General features: G+C 40.7%; 1 protein-coding gene across 10 annotated transcripts in view; it reads right to left on the reverse strand.

Annotated features, from left to right (window-relative positions):
* Positions 1-16941, reverse strand: part of fip1l1a (FIP1 like 1a (S. cerevisiae)) — a 78109-nt gene that overhangs the window by 58452 nt on the left and 2716 nt on the right. For 7 of the 10 annotated variants that reach the window (XM_067987469.1, XM_067987461.1, XM_067987451.1 and 4 more), the window contains exons 3-8: positions 11032-11112; positions 9975-10038; positions 7714-7820; positions 5471-5529; positions 2630-2740; positions 2206-2336 (exon numbers count right to left, since the gene is read on the reverse strand). In XM_067987469.1, the coding sequence (XP_067843570.1) occupies positions 2206-2336; positions 2630-2740; positions 5471-5529; positions 7714-7820; positions 9975-10038; positions 11032-11112 (553 nt within the window). The remainder of the gene's footprint in view (positions 1-2205; positions 2337-2629; positions 2741-5470; positions 5530-7713; positions 7821-9974; positions 10039-11031; positions 11113-16941) is intronic. The other 3 variants (XM_067987514.1, XM_067987530.1, XM_067987524.1) reach the window with 1 other exon arrangement.

Here is a 16941-nt window from a genome sequence, read left to right on the forward strand (position 1 = left end):
AGGGTTGTAGGGCTGGAGGAGGTTACAGAGATAGGGAGGGACGAGGCCATGGAGGGATTTGAAAACAAGGATGAGAATTTTAAAATAGAGGCGTTTCCGGACCAGGAGCCAATGTAGCGAGTACAGGGGTGATGGGTGAACGGGACATGGTGCGAGTTAGGATTACAGGCAGCAAAGTTTTGGATGAGCTCAAATTTACAGAGGGTGAAAGATGGAAGACCGGCCAGGAGAGCATTGGAATAGTTGAGTCTCGAGGTAACAAAGGCATGGATGAGGGTTTCAGATAAGCTGAGGCAGGGGCGGAGATTGGCGACGTTACAGAGGTGGAAGTAGGTGGTCATGGTGATGGAGTGGATACGTGGTCGAAAGCTCATCTCAGGGTCAAATAGGTCGCCAAGGCTGCGAACGGTCTGGTTCAGCCTCAGGCAGTGGCCAGGGAGGGGGATGGAGTCGGTGACTAGGGTACGGAGTTTGTGGTGGGAAGCGAAGACATTGGCTTTGGTCTTCCCAATATTTAGTTGGAGGAAATTTTTGCTCATCCAGTACCGGACGTCGGTCAAGCAGTGTGACAAACAAGACAGTAGAGGAGTCGAAAGAGGTGGCAGTGAGGTAGAGCTGGGTGTCGTAGACGTACACGTGTTTTCGGATGATGTTGCCAAGAGGCAGCAAGTAATATGAGAAATATGAGGGAGCCAAGGATAGATCCTTGGGGGACTCCAGAGGTAACAGTGCGGGAAGAGAAGCCATTGCAGATGATTCTCTGGCTACGAGTGGATAGATAAGAGTGGAACCAAGCGAGCACAGTCCCACACAGCTGGATGATGGAGGAGAGGCGTAAGAGGAGGATGGCGTGGTCATCTGTGTCAAAGACTGCAGACAGGTTGAGAAGGAATAGATTACCACGGTCACAATCACATAGGATGTCGTAATAGGGATAAAGGGAATGTTTTGGCGGGATATGACAAGTGGTGTTCCCCAGGGATCTGTAGTAAAGCCTCTGCTTTTGCACCATATATATTAATGATTTGGATGAAGGAATAGAGAGCTGTATATTCAAGATTGCAGATGACACGAGGTTAGGAGGTATAGTAAGTTGTGTGGATGGGAAGTTACAAAGGGGCATACACAGACTAAGTGAGTGGGCAAAAGTTTGGCAGATGGAGTTCAATGTGACGCAGGGAGAGGTCTTCTACTTTGGATCTGAGAAAGACAAATCAGAATATTTTCTTAATGGTGAGAGACAATGAGCTATGGAGGAATAAAGGGATTTAGGTGTTCATGTACACAAATCATTACAATCTAGTGCTCAAGTACAAAAACGAATCAAATGTCAACCGCTATCTCAACGGGGTTGGAATACAAAAGAAAGTGAGGAATCGATGCTTCAGTTGGTCAGAGCCCTTGGAGAAGTGCACTCTGTTTTGGGTACTGAACCTGAGGAAAGATATATTGGCCTTGGAAGGCATACAAGCGCTGATTCATCAGAATGAAAATAGGGCTTAAATGGTTAAATGATGAGGACTGGTTGCATAAACTTGGTTTATATTTCCTTGAGGTAGTTGGTTGAAGGGTTGATCTAATTTAGGTGTTTAATATGATGAAGACATTCGATCACGTAGATACAGAGAAACTATTTCCTCTGGTGGGTGAATCCAGAACAGGGAGGCATAATCTTAAAATTAGAGCTAGGCCATTTAGGGGTGAAATCAGGAAGCACTTTTTCCACGTAAAGGGTAGCAGAAAATTGGAACTCTCTCCTTCAAAAGGCTGTGGATGCCGGGTCAATTTAAATTTCCATTCTGAGATCTTTGTTAGGTAAATGTATCAAGAAATATGGAGCAAAGATGGACAAATGGAGTTGGGGTACAAATCAGCCATGATCAAATTGAATGGTGGAACAGGCTTGAGGGGCTGAACGGTCTATTTCTGTTCTCATCTTCGTATGTAACTCCCATTGATCAGGAGAGTTTCTGCGTGGTCCTACTCCTCTCACATCTTCATTTTACTGGCAGTAAAAATCAAAACGTAGTCCTTTCTTACTAAGATTTTATAATAACACCGCAGGTTTGAGTGTGGGCTCGGGGGAGGGGGATAGTCTGTTACGATTTTTTCGAATGCACGGTGATCTGCATTTTAATAGTTTTGTGATGTGCACTGATCATTCATATTGTAGATTGCAATTCTAACATTTCAGTGAATACTAACTGTAATTCTGTTTGTAGTTGAGGTAAGAGGAAGGGGTTCAAGGCCCATTCTCAGTCGCTTCTGTTTCTCACAGTAGGCTTTCCAGGTCTCCTCATTGAACCCATAATTGAAGTAATCAGAAAGGTCAGCACCTTAAATGGAGGGGAAAACAGCAGCATGAGCGAACAGCAGTATAATTACAATAATTATGTAATGCCAATTGTTTTTCTCCCATATACACAGATTTTGTGAGCTGCATGAACATAATAGGCCACTATATTAAGAACATAACCACTCATTTTCTGCAATTTCTTACAAAGAGCATGACAATTATTTGAGACAATACAAACAAATAAAATCAAGAATTAGATGACAAAAACACTAAAACAGCTTTTTAATTAATGCATAAATTTGAATATTCAACTGGTGACAGAAAATACTACACCTGGTTTTCTCCAAGGTTTATCTTCAAAAGAATCCAAGTCTATTTCTAATGTTGGGATTCCATTGATGTCACCAGGGGCATCGAGATCAACCCCCTTTCCAGCTTTTGTTCCTAGGAAATAAAAGTTCAAAGATTGACATAAGTAACAATACATTTCTATTACCATAGCAAAATACTAAAACATTTCAAACTAGCCATATAACATTTCTTCATCGGCCACCTAATTCCAGATCAGTTGCAGTTCTCATTCAGCATTATGGATGCAAAGACAAAACAAATAAAAAATAATTAATTCAAATAATAGCTAATTTGTTGACTTGTAACTCACTATCCATTAAGTGATTTTGATATTAACTACAAAATGCTCAAGGAGCTTATGAATATTAGTAAATTAAGATTGTATAGTCTTAAACCCCCTAACTACTGTGGTTTTAAAACAAAAACCATCTTCCAAAGCATTAATTTGCTCTTTTTTTAAAGAATAGGTCAGCACACTAACAATGGCAGAAGCAGTGTATCATATGTGAATTGACTGATAGGTACATAAGGCTTGAAGGTACTTGCCATCATTTGATAAATTCCACCACTGTAATTTGTGGTATAGTGTAACAGAGTGCTGGAAAAGGCCAGTGAATATAGTACCTGCTCACCTCACACTAAGTACTGGTTTCTGAGTTGTACAATTCAAAAAGCTAATCTCAGGATGAAGAACTGACCCTATGCAATATTTACAGTGATATTCCATCATTGTGATACCACAGTAAGAGTGAGCCAATTTGAATAATGCACAAAATTAATCTTCTACACAGGTTGAACAATGACAATCATAGAATCATGCAGCACGGAAGGAGGTCATCGTGCCTGTGCTGGCTCTTTGAAAAAACTATTCAATTAGTCCCACTCCCCTGCTCTTTCCCCATTGCCCTGCAAATTTTTCCTTTTCAAGTATTTATCCAATTCCCTTTTGAAAGTTACTATTGAATCTGCTTCCACCACCCTTTCAGGCAGTGCATTCCATATCATAACAACTCACTGCATTAAAAAAATCCTCCTCCTCTCCCCTCCCCTCTGGTCCTTTGCCAATTACCTTAAATCTGTGTCCTCTGGTTACTGACTCTCCTGGCAGTGGAACAGTTTCTCCCTGTGTCCTCTATCAAAACCCCTCAAAATTTTGACCACCACTATTCAATCTCCCCTTACCCTTCTCTACTCAAAAAAAAACAATCCCAACTTCTCTAATCTCTCCACATAACTGAAGTCTTTCATCCCCAGGTACCATTCTAGTAAATCTCCTCTGCACCTCTTGACATCCTTTCTAAAAAGTGAGGCACCCAGAATTGGATACAAAACTTCAGATGAGGCCTAACCAGTGATTTTTAATGGTTCAGACAAGACTACGGTTGCAACCTAGAATTTAAACTAGTGCTGAAAATGTGCATTTATGGATGAATTCAGAATATATTGTTAAAGTGGGAAAAATGCCAGGAATGAGTTTATATAAAAATTAGGTATGTACTGAAGGATTTCTAAATTTTAGAACTGATGCATGACTGTCTGAAAACTGTCTCCAGAGTGACTCATACAAAAATATCACATTGCAAATAAGATAATTGCTGAAAGAAACACACATTCAATGTCTGTGTTGTTAACAAAAGTGGAAAAAGGAGGAAAAAGTTTCTGTCTACACCCACTTCATTCATGTCACCAAGTATTTGCAGCTAAACATGCTCATACAGTTTAAACTAAAATTACTTACAATCAGGTGATTATGAAGGTAATATAGGGAACCCCTCATTCCAAATTTCCAAGCAAACATGAGACTCAGCCAGTAATGAAGTTTCCCAGCTCAGGTGCCTCCCAACTGGCATTCAGAACCAAAATGAATACCAAGACACCTTACTCTCCATGGAGCAATTCACTATCAGATGCTGAAAGAGATGTCAGTTGAGGGCTCCTTGCTGGAGACCTGAAATGGCAGTTGTGAACCAGGGAAAGGAAAATATCATAGAAGTTACAACATGGAAACAGGCCCTTCGGCCCAACATGTCCATGTCGCCCAGTTTATACCACTAAGCTAGTCCCAATTTCCTGCACTTGGCCCATATCCCTCCATACCCATCTTACCCATGTAACTGTCCAAATGCTTTTTAAAAGACAAAATTGTACCCGCCTCTACTACTGCCTCTGGCAGCTCGTTCCAGACACTCACCACCCTTTGAGTGAAAAAATTGCCCCTCTGGACCCTTTTGTATCTCTCCCCTCTCACCTTAAATCTATGCCCCCTTGTTATAGACTCCCATATATTAAAATAAATTCCCATCATGCAGGAGGTTTTCTTTCCCCAAAACTTTAGATGACAGGACAGAACTTTTTGTTGAAGGTATTCTCCCCCTTTAATATATTGGTTTTCTGTTGCTGGTTATTTTGACCTCAATGTTTCCAAAATACTTAGTAATTATGCTAAAGGGTCTATATAAACTGTACGTTTTACAAATGCCACTCTGCAATGCTAATAAGATCAATAAAAGAAACTCCTTTACATCAGGATATACCAGTTCAACAGCTAAAGTACTCTGCTTAAATATAAAATTCCCAGAGTCAGAATGTGGGATGTAGCGTTGATTTCTCCATGCTCCAGATTTCTTCATAAGCAATCACTGTTGTGAGAATGGGCCAGGTGAGGCTATATACTTCTCCACATGGTGGTAGAGGAGAGGAAAGAATGAGGGTCTTTGCCAAGCCACTCTCGAGCAATGCTTAGCACCTAGCTTATGAAGTCACTCACTCTCTTGGCTGCAATTGGCAAGTAGTTCAGAGAAAATAATAGATAACATTTCTTACCAGATCCATAAAGTCTTCCTGAGGATTTGATATTGAGATTTACAGGTGTTACTCCATAGCTATTGGACAGAAAACATTGTTCAATTTAGGACATAAAAAGGTCTAAATTTCATTGTACCAGAGATTATTTATGATCACAAGATGCAATGCTAATTTAATATTCTTCACTTGAATTTTGTGAAAGCAAATATTTAGTTTCACATTTGACATTAAAAGTTCCTGTTTATGAGTTTCAATATAAAGTTTGCATTGTAAGTCACACACACACTTATTTGCAGCCTTCCTGAGCTTGTTTCCATGTAAACACCAGCTGTGATAGCCTTGCAGCATAGCACTAAGTACTTATTTGTAGAATAAGCCACTCTATGTTTGAACATTGGCTTACTAAATGAAATGAAAAAGATTTTGTCAGTTCCTTCTGGACATGAGCCTAAATGACAAAGCTGATCTGAAAAGTTGCTATCAGTTGTACAATCTTAATTTGAAGTTTGGCATAAGACACAATTTGACCACCATTTTGTGTATCAATGTAATCACGAATTCTAATTTAGACATAAAGTTGGGAGTGGGGCTGTTCAATGCAATTGTACTGTTCAGCTACATTCACAACCCTCCAATAATGAAGCAGCCCATAGCAGGATTTGGATAACATCCAGACTTGGGCTGACAAGTGGCAGGTAACACTCACTCCACACAAGTGCCAGGTAATGACATCTTGAATGAGAGAAAGCCCAGCCACCTCCCCATGACATTCATCATTGCCAAGTACCCCCACCAACATCTTGGAGGTCACCACTTAAGCTTAACTAGACAAGTTATATCAACACCATGATAACAAGAGCAAGGCAGAGGCTGTGTACTCTATGACCTGACCCTTCAAAACATATCCATCATCGACAAGATTCAAGTCATGAGTGTGATGGAATAGTCACCTTTCGTCTGGATGGGTGCAGAAGATCAACACCATCCAGGAGAGAACAGTTTGCTGAGATAGGTGCTCCTAGCAATGGACTCAATATCCACCAACGGATGTGCACTGTGGCTGCAGTATGTCCGATCTACAGGATGTACTGCAGCAACTCACCAAAGTTACTTAAGACAGCTCCTCCCTCTCTTGCGACCTCTGCCGCTGAAAAGGACAACAGCAGCAATGTCGTGGGAACACCATCATCTCAAATATCACCTCCACGTCACACACCATCCCGACTTGGAAAAAAAAGCGCAGTTCCTTCGTTGTGGTTGGGTCGATATCTAGAATTTCCTACTCAGCACCATTGTGGGATTGCCGCAGTTCAAGAAGAAAGCCCACTCCCACCGCCTTCTCAGGGCAACTAGGGATGGACAAGAAATGAGGCCTTGCCAGTGTCGCCCACATCCCTGGAACAAATATTCCCATGACCATTCATAACTTAAACTTACTTCCACCTCCTTAACATCGCCCGTCTCTGTCCCTGCCTCAGCTTACCTGCTGCTGAAACCCTCATTTATGCCTATGCTACCTCGAGACTTGACTATTCCAATGCTCTCCTGGCCGGCCTCCCATCTTCCACCCTCCGTAAATTTGAGCTCATCCAAAATTCTACTGCCCTTATCCTAACTCGCACCAAGTCCCGTTCACCCAACACTCCTGTGCTCGCTGACCTGGGCTCCAGGTCTGATTTTAAAATTCTCATCCTTGTTTTCAAATCGCTCCACTGCCTTACCCATCCCTATTTCTTTAACCTCCTCCTCCAGCCCAACAACCCTCCGAGATCTCTGCGCTCCTCCAATTCTGGCCTCTTGCACATCCCCCATTTTAAATCGCTCCACCACTGTCGGCCGTGCCTTCAGCTCTGGAATTTCCTCCTAAACCTCTCTACTTCTTTAAGACGCTCCTTAAAACCTCTCTCTTTGACCAACCTTTTGGTCACCTGTCCTAATATCTCCTTATGTGGCTCGGTGTCAAATTTTGTTTGAAAACGCACCCGTGAAATGCCTTGGGACGTTTTATTACGTTAAAGGCACTATATAAATGCAAGTTGTTGTTGTTGAAAACCCTGAAGGGTAAGAGCATGTGAAGCAGAAATATCCTCGTTTTACAAGTAAGTTTTTAGAAGCTGCACTTTAAGTTCCTCATCACAGTAATGCAATTGTAAACAATACAGATACTGGCACGGTCACCCAATGTAAACTAAAACTGTATTACTCATCTCAAGGAACAGTGCAACATTTACAAATATACAGGAAGAAACATAGGAACTTACGTGTACTGTGGTGCTCCAGTTTTAATGTCACCAATGGTGACTTGAACATCATCATCATCATCGTCACTATCGCTGTCACTTTCATCCTCCCCATCGGCTGCTGGATTCTAAAAACAGAGTAAACAATTGCTTTTAGAACTAGGCTGAATGTCAAACATAGTATTTTCAATCCCCTTCCCTATTGCAAACATACGTTGAAAGTAGAAAACACATACATCACCAAAATATACAAAGTGCAATGCTCTCCTTTTTGCTGTTTTTCAGTTTCAAAACATCAGCCACCCAATGTTTACTGGGCAACTGTAGCAATTCTACAGATCCACTTGCACAATACTGAAGAATACAGAGGACAACAATAAGAGTTCCCCAAGCTATTGCCAACTATCTTACACATGTAACTGAACAATGAAGATTCTTTTACTACACAATTTCCTTTCTGTTTCATTTTTAATAAACTACAAAATAAACACAATCAGGATATTTCACTGGTCAACCATTAATATTCTTGTTTCCCTAACAAAATTAATAACTCATTTCACATTAAACTAGCTAGTATGGATAAGATGCAGTACTATACACAGATTGAAGACAAATTAATTTTTTTTTAAAAAAGCACAAAAAAAATCAAAACTTATTTTAGTCTTTAGTCTGAAAATCCAGTCCTAGAATCTGGCAATACAATATTGCCTTTCACCTTTAGAATCTTAAGGCTAAAATTCAGCAGAAACTGATGGAATGAATGTCTCCTCTCGTTTCTGTTATAGGAATTCTGCATGAGTTTCAGCAGTCTCAAACTAACTCCTAGCACGGTTGCTGGACTGTCAAATTATCCCTTATTGTCTCCAAGATGCCATTTCGGACACCCCACCTGAAATCTAACTAACATGCCAACTCTGCTGACCTGTGAAGTTAACCCTTTAAAGCCAGATTTAACTTAAAAACGTTAAAATAACTCACATCTCAATCCTGTCCATGAAAATATGGCCAAAAAATCCAGAAAATATGAACAAAGGAACATAGGAACAGGAGTAGGCCATTCAGCCCCTCGTGCCTGCTCTGCCATTTGATAACTTCATGGCTGATCTGTGATCTAACTCCATATACCTTAATACCTTTGGTTGCCAAAAAGCTATCTATCTCAGATTTAAATTTAGCAATTGAGCTAGTATCAATTGCCGTTTGCGGAAGAGAGTTCCAAACTTCTACCACCCTTTGTGTGTAGAAATGTTTTCTAATCTCACTCCTGAAAGGTCTGGCTCTAATTTTTAGACTCTGCCCCCTACTCCTAAAATCCCCAACCAGCGGAAATAGTTTCTCTCTATCCACCCTATCTGTTCCCCTTAATATCTTATAAACTTCGATCAGATCACCCCATAACCTTCGAAGCTCTAGAGAATACAACCCCAATTTGTGTAATCTCTCCTCGTAACTTAACCCTTGAAGTCCAGTTATCATTCTAGTAAACCGACGCTGCACTGCCTCCAAGGCCAATATGTCCTTCCGAAGTTGCGGTGCCCAGAACTGCTCACAGTACTCCAGGTGCGGTCTAACCAGGGTTTTGTATAGCTGCAGCATAACTTCTGCCCCCTTGTACTCTAGTCCTCTAGATATAAAGGCCAGCATTCCATTAGCATTCTTGATTATTTTCTGCACCTGTTCATGACACTTCAATGATCTATGTATCTGAACCTCTAAGTCCCTTTGGACATCCACTGTTTTTAACTTTTTACCATTTAGAAAGTACCCTGTTCTATTCTTTTTTGATCCAAAGTGGATGACCTCACATTTGTCTACATTGAATTCCATTTGCCACAGTTTTGCTCATTCACCTAATCTATCAATATCACTTTGTAATTTTAGGTTTTCATCTACAATTTTCAATGATGACACTCATCATTGCCATGTTGTACTGGGAGGAACTGAATGAAGGGGAAAAAACTGGGCAAAGTGATCCCCGTTGGAATGTTCTGTCCCTCACAGCAGTCAGCTAAGAGGAGGAATAGCAGTGGCCTGAAACACACCATCTACCCTGGCCTCTCTTCTAGAGATTGCATGGCTTAAGAATGTAAGAACTTTTAAGAATAGGAAAGGGTCTTCAGGCCTACCCAAACCCATTCTATTTTAAAATAAACACCCCACCAGTCTGCCACATACTTCTATCTTTTCTTTCTCCAAAGACACTCAATTGTTTCTTGAACCCATTTATACTATCCACTTTGATGGTCTTAACCTCAAAAAGAAAAGTCAACTGAAAACTTTACCATTCTCATTACTCCATTACCCCTAGTTTCTTCTACAGCAACAGCTGGAGGAGGTGCATCAGCACTAAAAAGAGAAAGATAAACTATTAGTATCTCAAGATACATTTCACATGAAAGAGCAGTCTTCAAAACTAAACCAAGACAGAAAAGCAGATAGGAAGAGATACAAATTTTCAAACATAAAAATAGCACACATAGGTAACTTGTTTCAGAATGTAACACTTTTGGTACAAATCAGATTGAAACTTGGTAAAATACTTCTGAATTGAAAATGTCCGATTACGTACGTTTGGAAAGGCCTTCCTCGTTTTTTTTGAGGGAGCACACGTTACAAATGAACACATCAGCTTGTCTCAGTTAATAACACTCAACTGAGTCAGGCGGTCGTGCATTCAAGACCCATTTTCAAACTTTAACACATGATTTATTTAGGCTGACGCTTCAATGCAGCACTGAGTGCTGTTTTGTGGGAGGTGTGTCTTTCAAATGAGACATTAAACAAAGACCCCATCTGCCTGTTCAAGTGGACATAAAAGATCTTATGGCATTATATGAAGAAGTGTCTGGCCAACGATCCTCCTTCAACAACACCACCTCTAAAAACAGATTAACTAGTTATTCATTTCATCCGCTGGCTTTTGGGATCCCGTTGCACCCTTTGCCCACATAGCAATAGCTAATGCACTTCAAAAGTAATTCGCTGATGTGAAGAAGCACTTTGGGACTTCATGTGGGCACGATAGGATACAATATATAAAAGGCAAGTTCTTTCTTTACATTGTATTCAATTTGAGGGGAAGGTGCTGGCTTTTGAAATTTGTTGACACACACAGCATATGCATATACTCTTCACCCAGCCCCCTACTATATATAGATTTTATCTTGTAAAGCAGGTGATATTTTGAAGGAGGCTGCTGCAATGCAGTACACTCTCTTAATAGCCGAGTGCTTAGCCCATATACTCTGGGATACTGAAATAAACAAAACAAGCCAGAAAGTCCCAGGTTCGTTCCCCATTCTGTGCTAGGTTAGCTAGTCTCAGCTGAGTTGGTCATACCATAGACTAGGGTGGTGAGGGGGAGAAGAAATCAGCAAAGGTTCCAAATTGGTACTTCGTTTTCCCTGCTGGAAACTGCATCTGTGCGGGACACCAGATGAAGAGAAGTGAGACTTGCAATGTTTTCCATCGTCAAATACCCTGCTGACACTCACTGTCTAGGTTCATACATCTGTAAGGTACAAAAGATTGCTGGGGCCGATGGAACCAATAACCTCAGGAAAGGTGTAATTAGGATAGAAAATGTGTTGGGTGGACAGGGGGAGGGAGAGAAATGTAGACCAAAAATAAACTAAATACGACAAAGCAAAAAACATACACAAATAGGAAACTCTAAACACTTCACATAAGAGAGAGAATCAAGGGGCTCGCAGGAGGCAACTTTGTATATTGAGGATGAACTCTATTCAAAGAAAGATGGAAGCTCTGGACTCTGTTTTGCAACCAGGCACTTTCGCTCTTTTCCAGAAAAATGGATTTGACAAACTTTTCCTCCCTAAAAGGACTTGTCAAGTAACTGACTCACTGCCCACGTTTGAGGCTACTGGTGATTTTTTTTTAGAAACATAGAACTTTACAAAACAGATAAAGGCCATTGAACCCACCGCACCTACACTAGCTCACTGAAGCAGTTATCCACTTAATCCTATTTCCCAGCCCTTTCCTCATAACCTTGTAATTATTTTAAAAAATATTTATCCACTTCCCATTTAACTTCCAACACATTCCATGTCCTAAGAACCTGCTGAGAATATATTTTTTTCTGAAACTCTCCTTTTGGTGATGATCTTCAATTTATGCCCTCTAATTACTAACTCTCTGACCAGTGGAAATAGTTTGTGTCTATTTACCTCATCAAAACCATTCAATTTTGAATATGCCAATTAGAATGCTTCTTAACCTTCTCTGTTCTAGTCAAAAAGCCCCAATTTCTTTGGTCGTTTCTTATAAATAAGACTTCACATTCTGGTATCATAAAGTAATTTCTGTACTCTCTCAATGGTCTTCACATTGTTCCCAAAGGGTATCCAAAACTGGAGACAATATTTCAACTGTGACATAATTCATGATTTGCATAGGTTTAAAATTACGTCTTTGCTTCTAAGCCCCTACTAATAAAACCAAGGTTCCCATTTATTAACTTGCCATCCCACTTCTAAAGATTTGTGTATCTAAGCTCTGAGAGTCTCTATTTTATTCCTTTTAAAGTTTTACCATTTACTATATAGTTCTTCATTCTTCCACCCAAAATGGATCACCTCACATTTTTCTGCATTAAAATTCACCTGACATGTATCTAACCAATCTACTAACCTGTCTATATCATTCTGAAGTTGCATGGTCTTCTGCTTAACCATGCTCCCTATTGTTAAGCAATCTTCAAATTTTGACATCATGACCTTTCTTTCCCCACCCCCCCACCCCACCCCGATGCAATATCAAAATCCAGGTCATTAAAACATCTTCGTAAGAGATAGAGAGGAAATGGGCAGAAATTACTGAAGAATTGGCAAAGATGATAGTGGTCCAAGCTGAACTGCTTTAACATTTAAGAATATGCGCTGCACAGGCAGCAGAAAAGACCACGGTACCTCAAACCTCTGTTGAGGGTCGGGTCTGGGGGCGGGGAAAAAACAAGTTGAGGATCTCCAGGGAACCTGTTTCTTCACTGCTGTCCTATAAACTAGCTCGATCCTCCTTCCCCACCTCCAGGGGCACCATAACTTTTTATACTTGTGAAATTACCCAGTGCCATCAGGGATAACCAATCACTGCCTCCTTTGGCTTCGGTCAAGACGGTGTTGAATTGCTCAAACCTTTGACCTGCCTTACAGAACATCCATCCAAGCATCTAACACGACGTTATTGCATCCTTTTTACCCTGTTTATGTAGCACTGTACAGATAATGACTACCTACTTGATGCAAATGTGACTTACTCTCAGATAATAAACATAAATGATGGTCTTTTTGTTGGCTATGTATGCATACATGCTCCCCCTTTTTTTTTGAAAAGCATTTGGAAGTGTTTTTAAGAGTATTGCAGATATGAGTAGCTTACCCATAGTGATAACTGCTCCATGGGACATCAGACATTAAAGCAACGTAATGGGATCAATCCGGATGTCACTGTTACCTCTGGAGTCCTCCAAGTATCTATCCTTGGCCCCCTCTTATTTCTCATCTACATGCTGTTTCTCGGTGACATCATCAGGAAACACATCAGGTTTCATCTTTAACTCACTATCACCTCTCTCGACCCCTCCACTGCCTCTGACTTGTCACGCTGCTTGTCCATCATCCAGATTAGGATCAGAAGAAATTTCCTCCAATTAAATATTGGAAAAATTGACGTTATTGTCTTCGGTCCTTGACACAAACTCTGTTCCTTAGCCGTGACATCTCCGGCTCCATCCCTCTCCCTGGCCAATGTCTGAGGCTGAACCAGACCGTTCTCAATCTTGACGTCCTATTTGACCCCAATCTGAGATTCCGACCCCATATCCTCTCCATCAATTGATCAAAGGAACTATTATGGCACGAGAAAGGGATTATGGAGTTGAGGGGTCAAAGACAGAATCCATTTGGTTAGAATTAAAAGAACAATACAGGAGCTATTACATTACTGGCTGCATACTATAGGCCACCAAATAATGGGAAGGAGATAAAGGAGGAAAATTACATAAGAGCTATAGAGTAGTGATAATGGGGGACTTCAATTATCCCAATATACGCTGGGATAGAAACAGTGTAAAGGGCAAAGAGGAGAAATTCCTGAGAACTTTCTTGATCAGTGTGTTTCCAGCCCAACAAGGAAGGAAGCAGTGCTGGATCTAGTTCTGGGAAATGAAAAGGGGGAGCATTTGGGGAACAGTGATCATAATATCATCAGGTTTAGATTAGTTATGGAAAAGGACAAGGAACAATCAAGCGTAAAAATACTTAATTTGAGGAGGGCTAATTTCAGCAAGTTAAAAAGGGATCTTGCCCAGGTGGATTGGAATCAAAAATTAATAGGCAAAACAGTAATTCAACAAAGGGAGGCCTTCAAGGAGGTGGTGGTTCGGGTACAGAGTAGACACATTCTTACGAAGGGGAAATGAAAGACATCCAAAGTTAGAGCTCCCTGGATGACTAAAGATATTGAGATTAAAATGAAACAAAAAAAGGAGGCTTATGATAAATAAGCTTATGTTATGATTCATAACATAGTAGAAATCCAAGCTGAATACAGAAATTACAGAGGAAAGCTAAAAAAGGGAATAAGAGAGGCAAAGAGTACGAGAATAGATAAGTGGCTAATATAAAAGGGAACCCAAAAGTCTTTTATAAACATGTAAAGAATAAAAGGGCAGTCAAAGTAAGCGTGGGACCGTTTAGGGACAAAAAAGGAGATCTTCCTGTGGAGGCAGAGGGTACAACTGAGGTAATAAATGAATACTTTGCATCGGTCTTCATTAAAAAAAAAGAGGATGCTGCCAACGTAGCAATAAAGGAGGTAGCAGTAGCGATATAGGAGAGGATAAAAATAGATAAAGAGGAGGTACTTAAAAGGTTGGCAGTACTCACAGTAGAAAAGTCACCTGTTCCAGATGGCATGCATCCTAGGTTCCTGAGGGAAGGGTGGAAATTGTGGAGGCTCTGGCCACAATCTTCCAATCCTCCTTAGATATGTGGGCAGTGCCAGAGGACTGGAAGATTGCAAATGTTACACCCCTGTTCAAAAAAGGGGAGGGATAAACTTGCCAATTAAAAGCCAGTCAGCCTAATGTCGGTGGTGGGGAAACTTTTAGACACAATAATCCAGGACAAAATTATTTGGCACTTGGAAAAGTATGGGCTAATAAATGAAAGTCAGCACGGACTTGTTAGAGGAAAATTGTGCTTGATGAAGTTTGATTGAGTCCTTTGATGACATAATGGAGCGGGTTCATGAGGGTAGTGCGGATGATGTTGTGTATATGGACTTACAAAAGGCGCTTGATAAAGTACCACATAATAGACTTGTTAGCAAAATTAAAGCCTATGGGATTAAAAGGGACAGTGGCAGCATGGATACAAAATTGGCTAAGGGACAGAAAGCAAAGAGTAATGGTGAATGGTTGTTTTTCAGACTGGAAGGAAGTATACAGTGGTGTTCCCCAGGGGTCAGTATTAGGACCACTGTTCTTTTTGATATATATTAATGACCTGGACTTGGGTATAATTTCCAAGTTTGCAGATGACACGAAACTCAGAAATATAGTAAACAATGTGGAGGATAGTAACAGACTTCAGGAGGGCATAGACAGACTGGTGAAATGGGCAAACATATGGCAGATTAAATTTAACACAGTGAAGTGTGAAATGATACATTTTGGTAGGAAGAATGAAGAGAGGCAATATTAACTAAATGGTACAATTTTAAAGGAAGTGCAGGAACAGAGAGACCTGGGGGGTGTAAGTACACACATCTTTGAAGGTGGCAGGACAAGTTGAGAAGGCTGTTAAAAAAAAGCACGTAGGATTGTTGGCTTTATTAACAGAGGCATAGAGTACCAAAGCAAGAACGTTATGCTAAATCTTAATAAACATACGAATTAAGAGGAGTAGGCCATTCGGCCCCTTGAGCCTGCTCTGCCATCTGATAAGATCATGGCTGATCTGATCGTGACCTCAACCCTACTTTCCCATCGACCTACTATAACCTTTGACTCACTTGTTAATCAGAATTCAGCCTTAAAAATATTCAATGACCCTGCCTCCACCACTCTCTGGGGAAGGGAGTTCCACAGTTTCACAACCCTCAGAGAAATAATTTCTCCTCATCTCCATCTTAAATGGGAGACCCCTTATTTTTAAAATGTGGCCCCTAGTTCTAGTCTCTCCCACAAGGGGAAACATCCCCTCAGCATCTACCCCTTCAAGTCCCCTCAGGATCTTATACGTTTCAATAAGATCACCTCTCATTCTTCTAAACTCCAATGTATACAGGACCAACCTATCCGAATAAGATAATCCCCTCATCCCAGGAATCAGTCAAGTGAACCTTCTCTGAACCGCCTCTAAAGCAATTATGTCCTTTCTTAAAGGAGACCAAAACTACACACAGTATTCTAGATGTGGTCTCACCAATGCACTGTACAACTGTAGCAATACATCTCTACTTTTAAAAAAATTCCATTCCCCTTGCAATAAATGACAACATTCAATTTGCCTTCCTAATCACTTGCTTTACATGCATACTAACTTTTTGTGATTCATGTACTACGACACCCAAATCCCTCTGTACCTCAGAGTTCTGCAATCTCTCTTCATTTAAATAATATACTGCTTTTCTATTCCTCCTGCCAAAGTGGACAAGTTCAATTTTCCCACACTATACTCCATCTGCCAAATTTCTGCCCACTCACTTAACCTATCTATACACCTTTGCAGACTCCTTATGTCCTCTTCACAACTTACTTTCCTACCTACCTTTGTGTCATCAGCAAATTTAACAACCATACATTCAGTCCCTTCATCCAAGTCATTGATATAGATTGTAAGTAGTTGAGGCCCCAGCACTGATCCCTGTGGCACTCCACTTGTTACATCTTGCCAACCTGAAAATGACACATTTATGCCTACTCTCTGTTTCCTGTTAGCTAACCAATCCTTTATCCATGCTAATAGGTTACCCCCTACACCATGCACTCTTATTTTGTGTGGTAGCCTTTGATGTGGCACCTTGTTAAATGCCTTCTAGAAATCCAAGTACACCACACCCACAGGATCCCCTTTATCCACTATAAAGCACTGGTTAGGCCTCAACTAGAGTATTGTGTTCAACTCTGGGCACCACACTTTAGGAAGGATGTCAAGGCCTTAGAGAATGCAGAAGCGATTTACTAGAATGGTACCAATGATGAGGAATTTCAGTTATGTGGAG

This window comes from Heptranchias perlo, chromosome 1 (genome assembly GCF_035084215.1).
Source record: "Heptranchias perlo isolate sHepPer1 chromosome 1, sHepPer1.hap1, whole genome shotgun sequence".
NCBI classification, from domain to species: Eukaryota; Metazoa; Chordata; class Chondrichthyes; order Hexanchiformes; family Hexanchidae; genus Heptranchias; species Heptranchias perlo.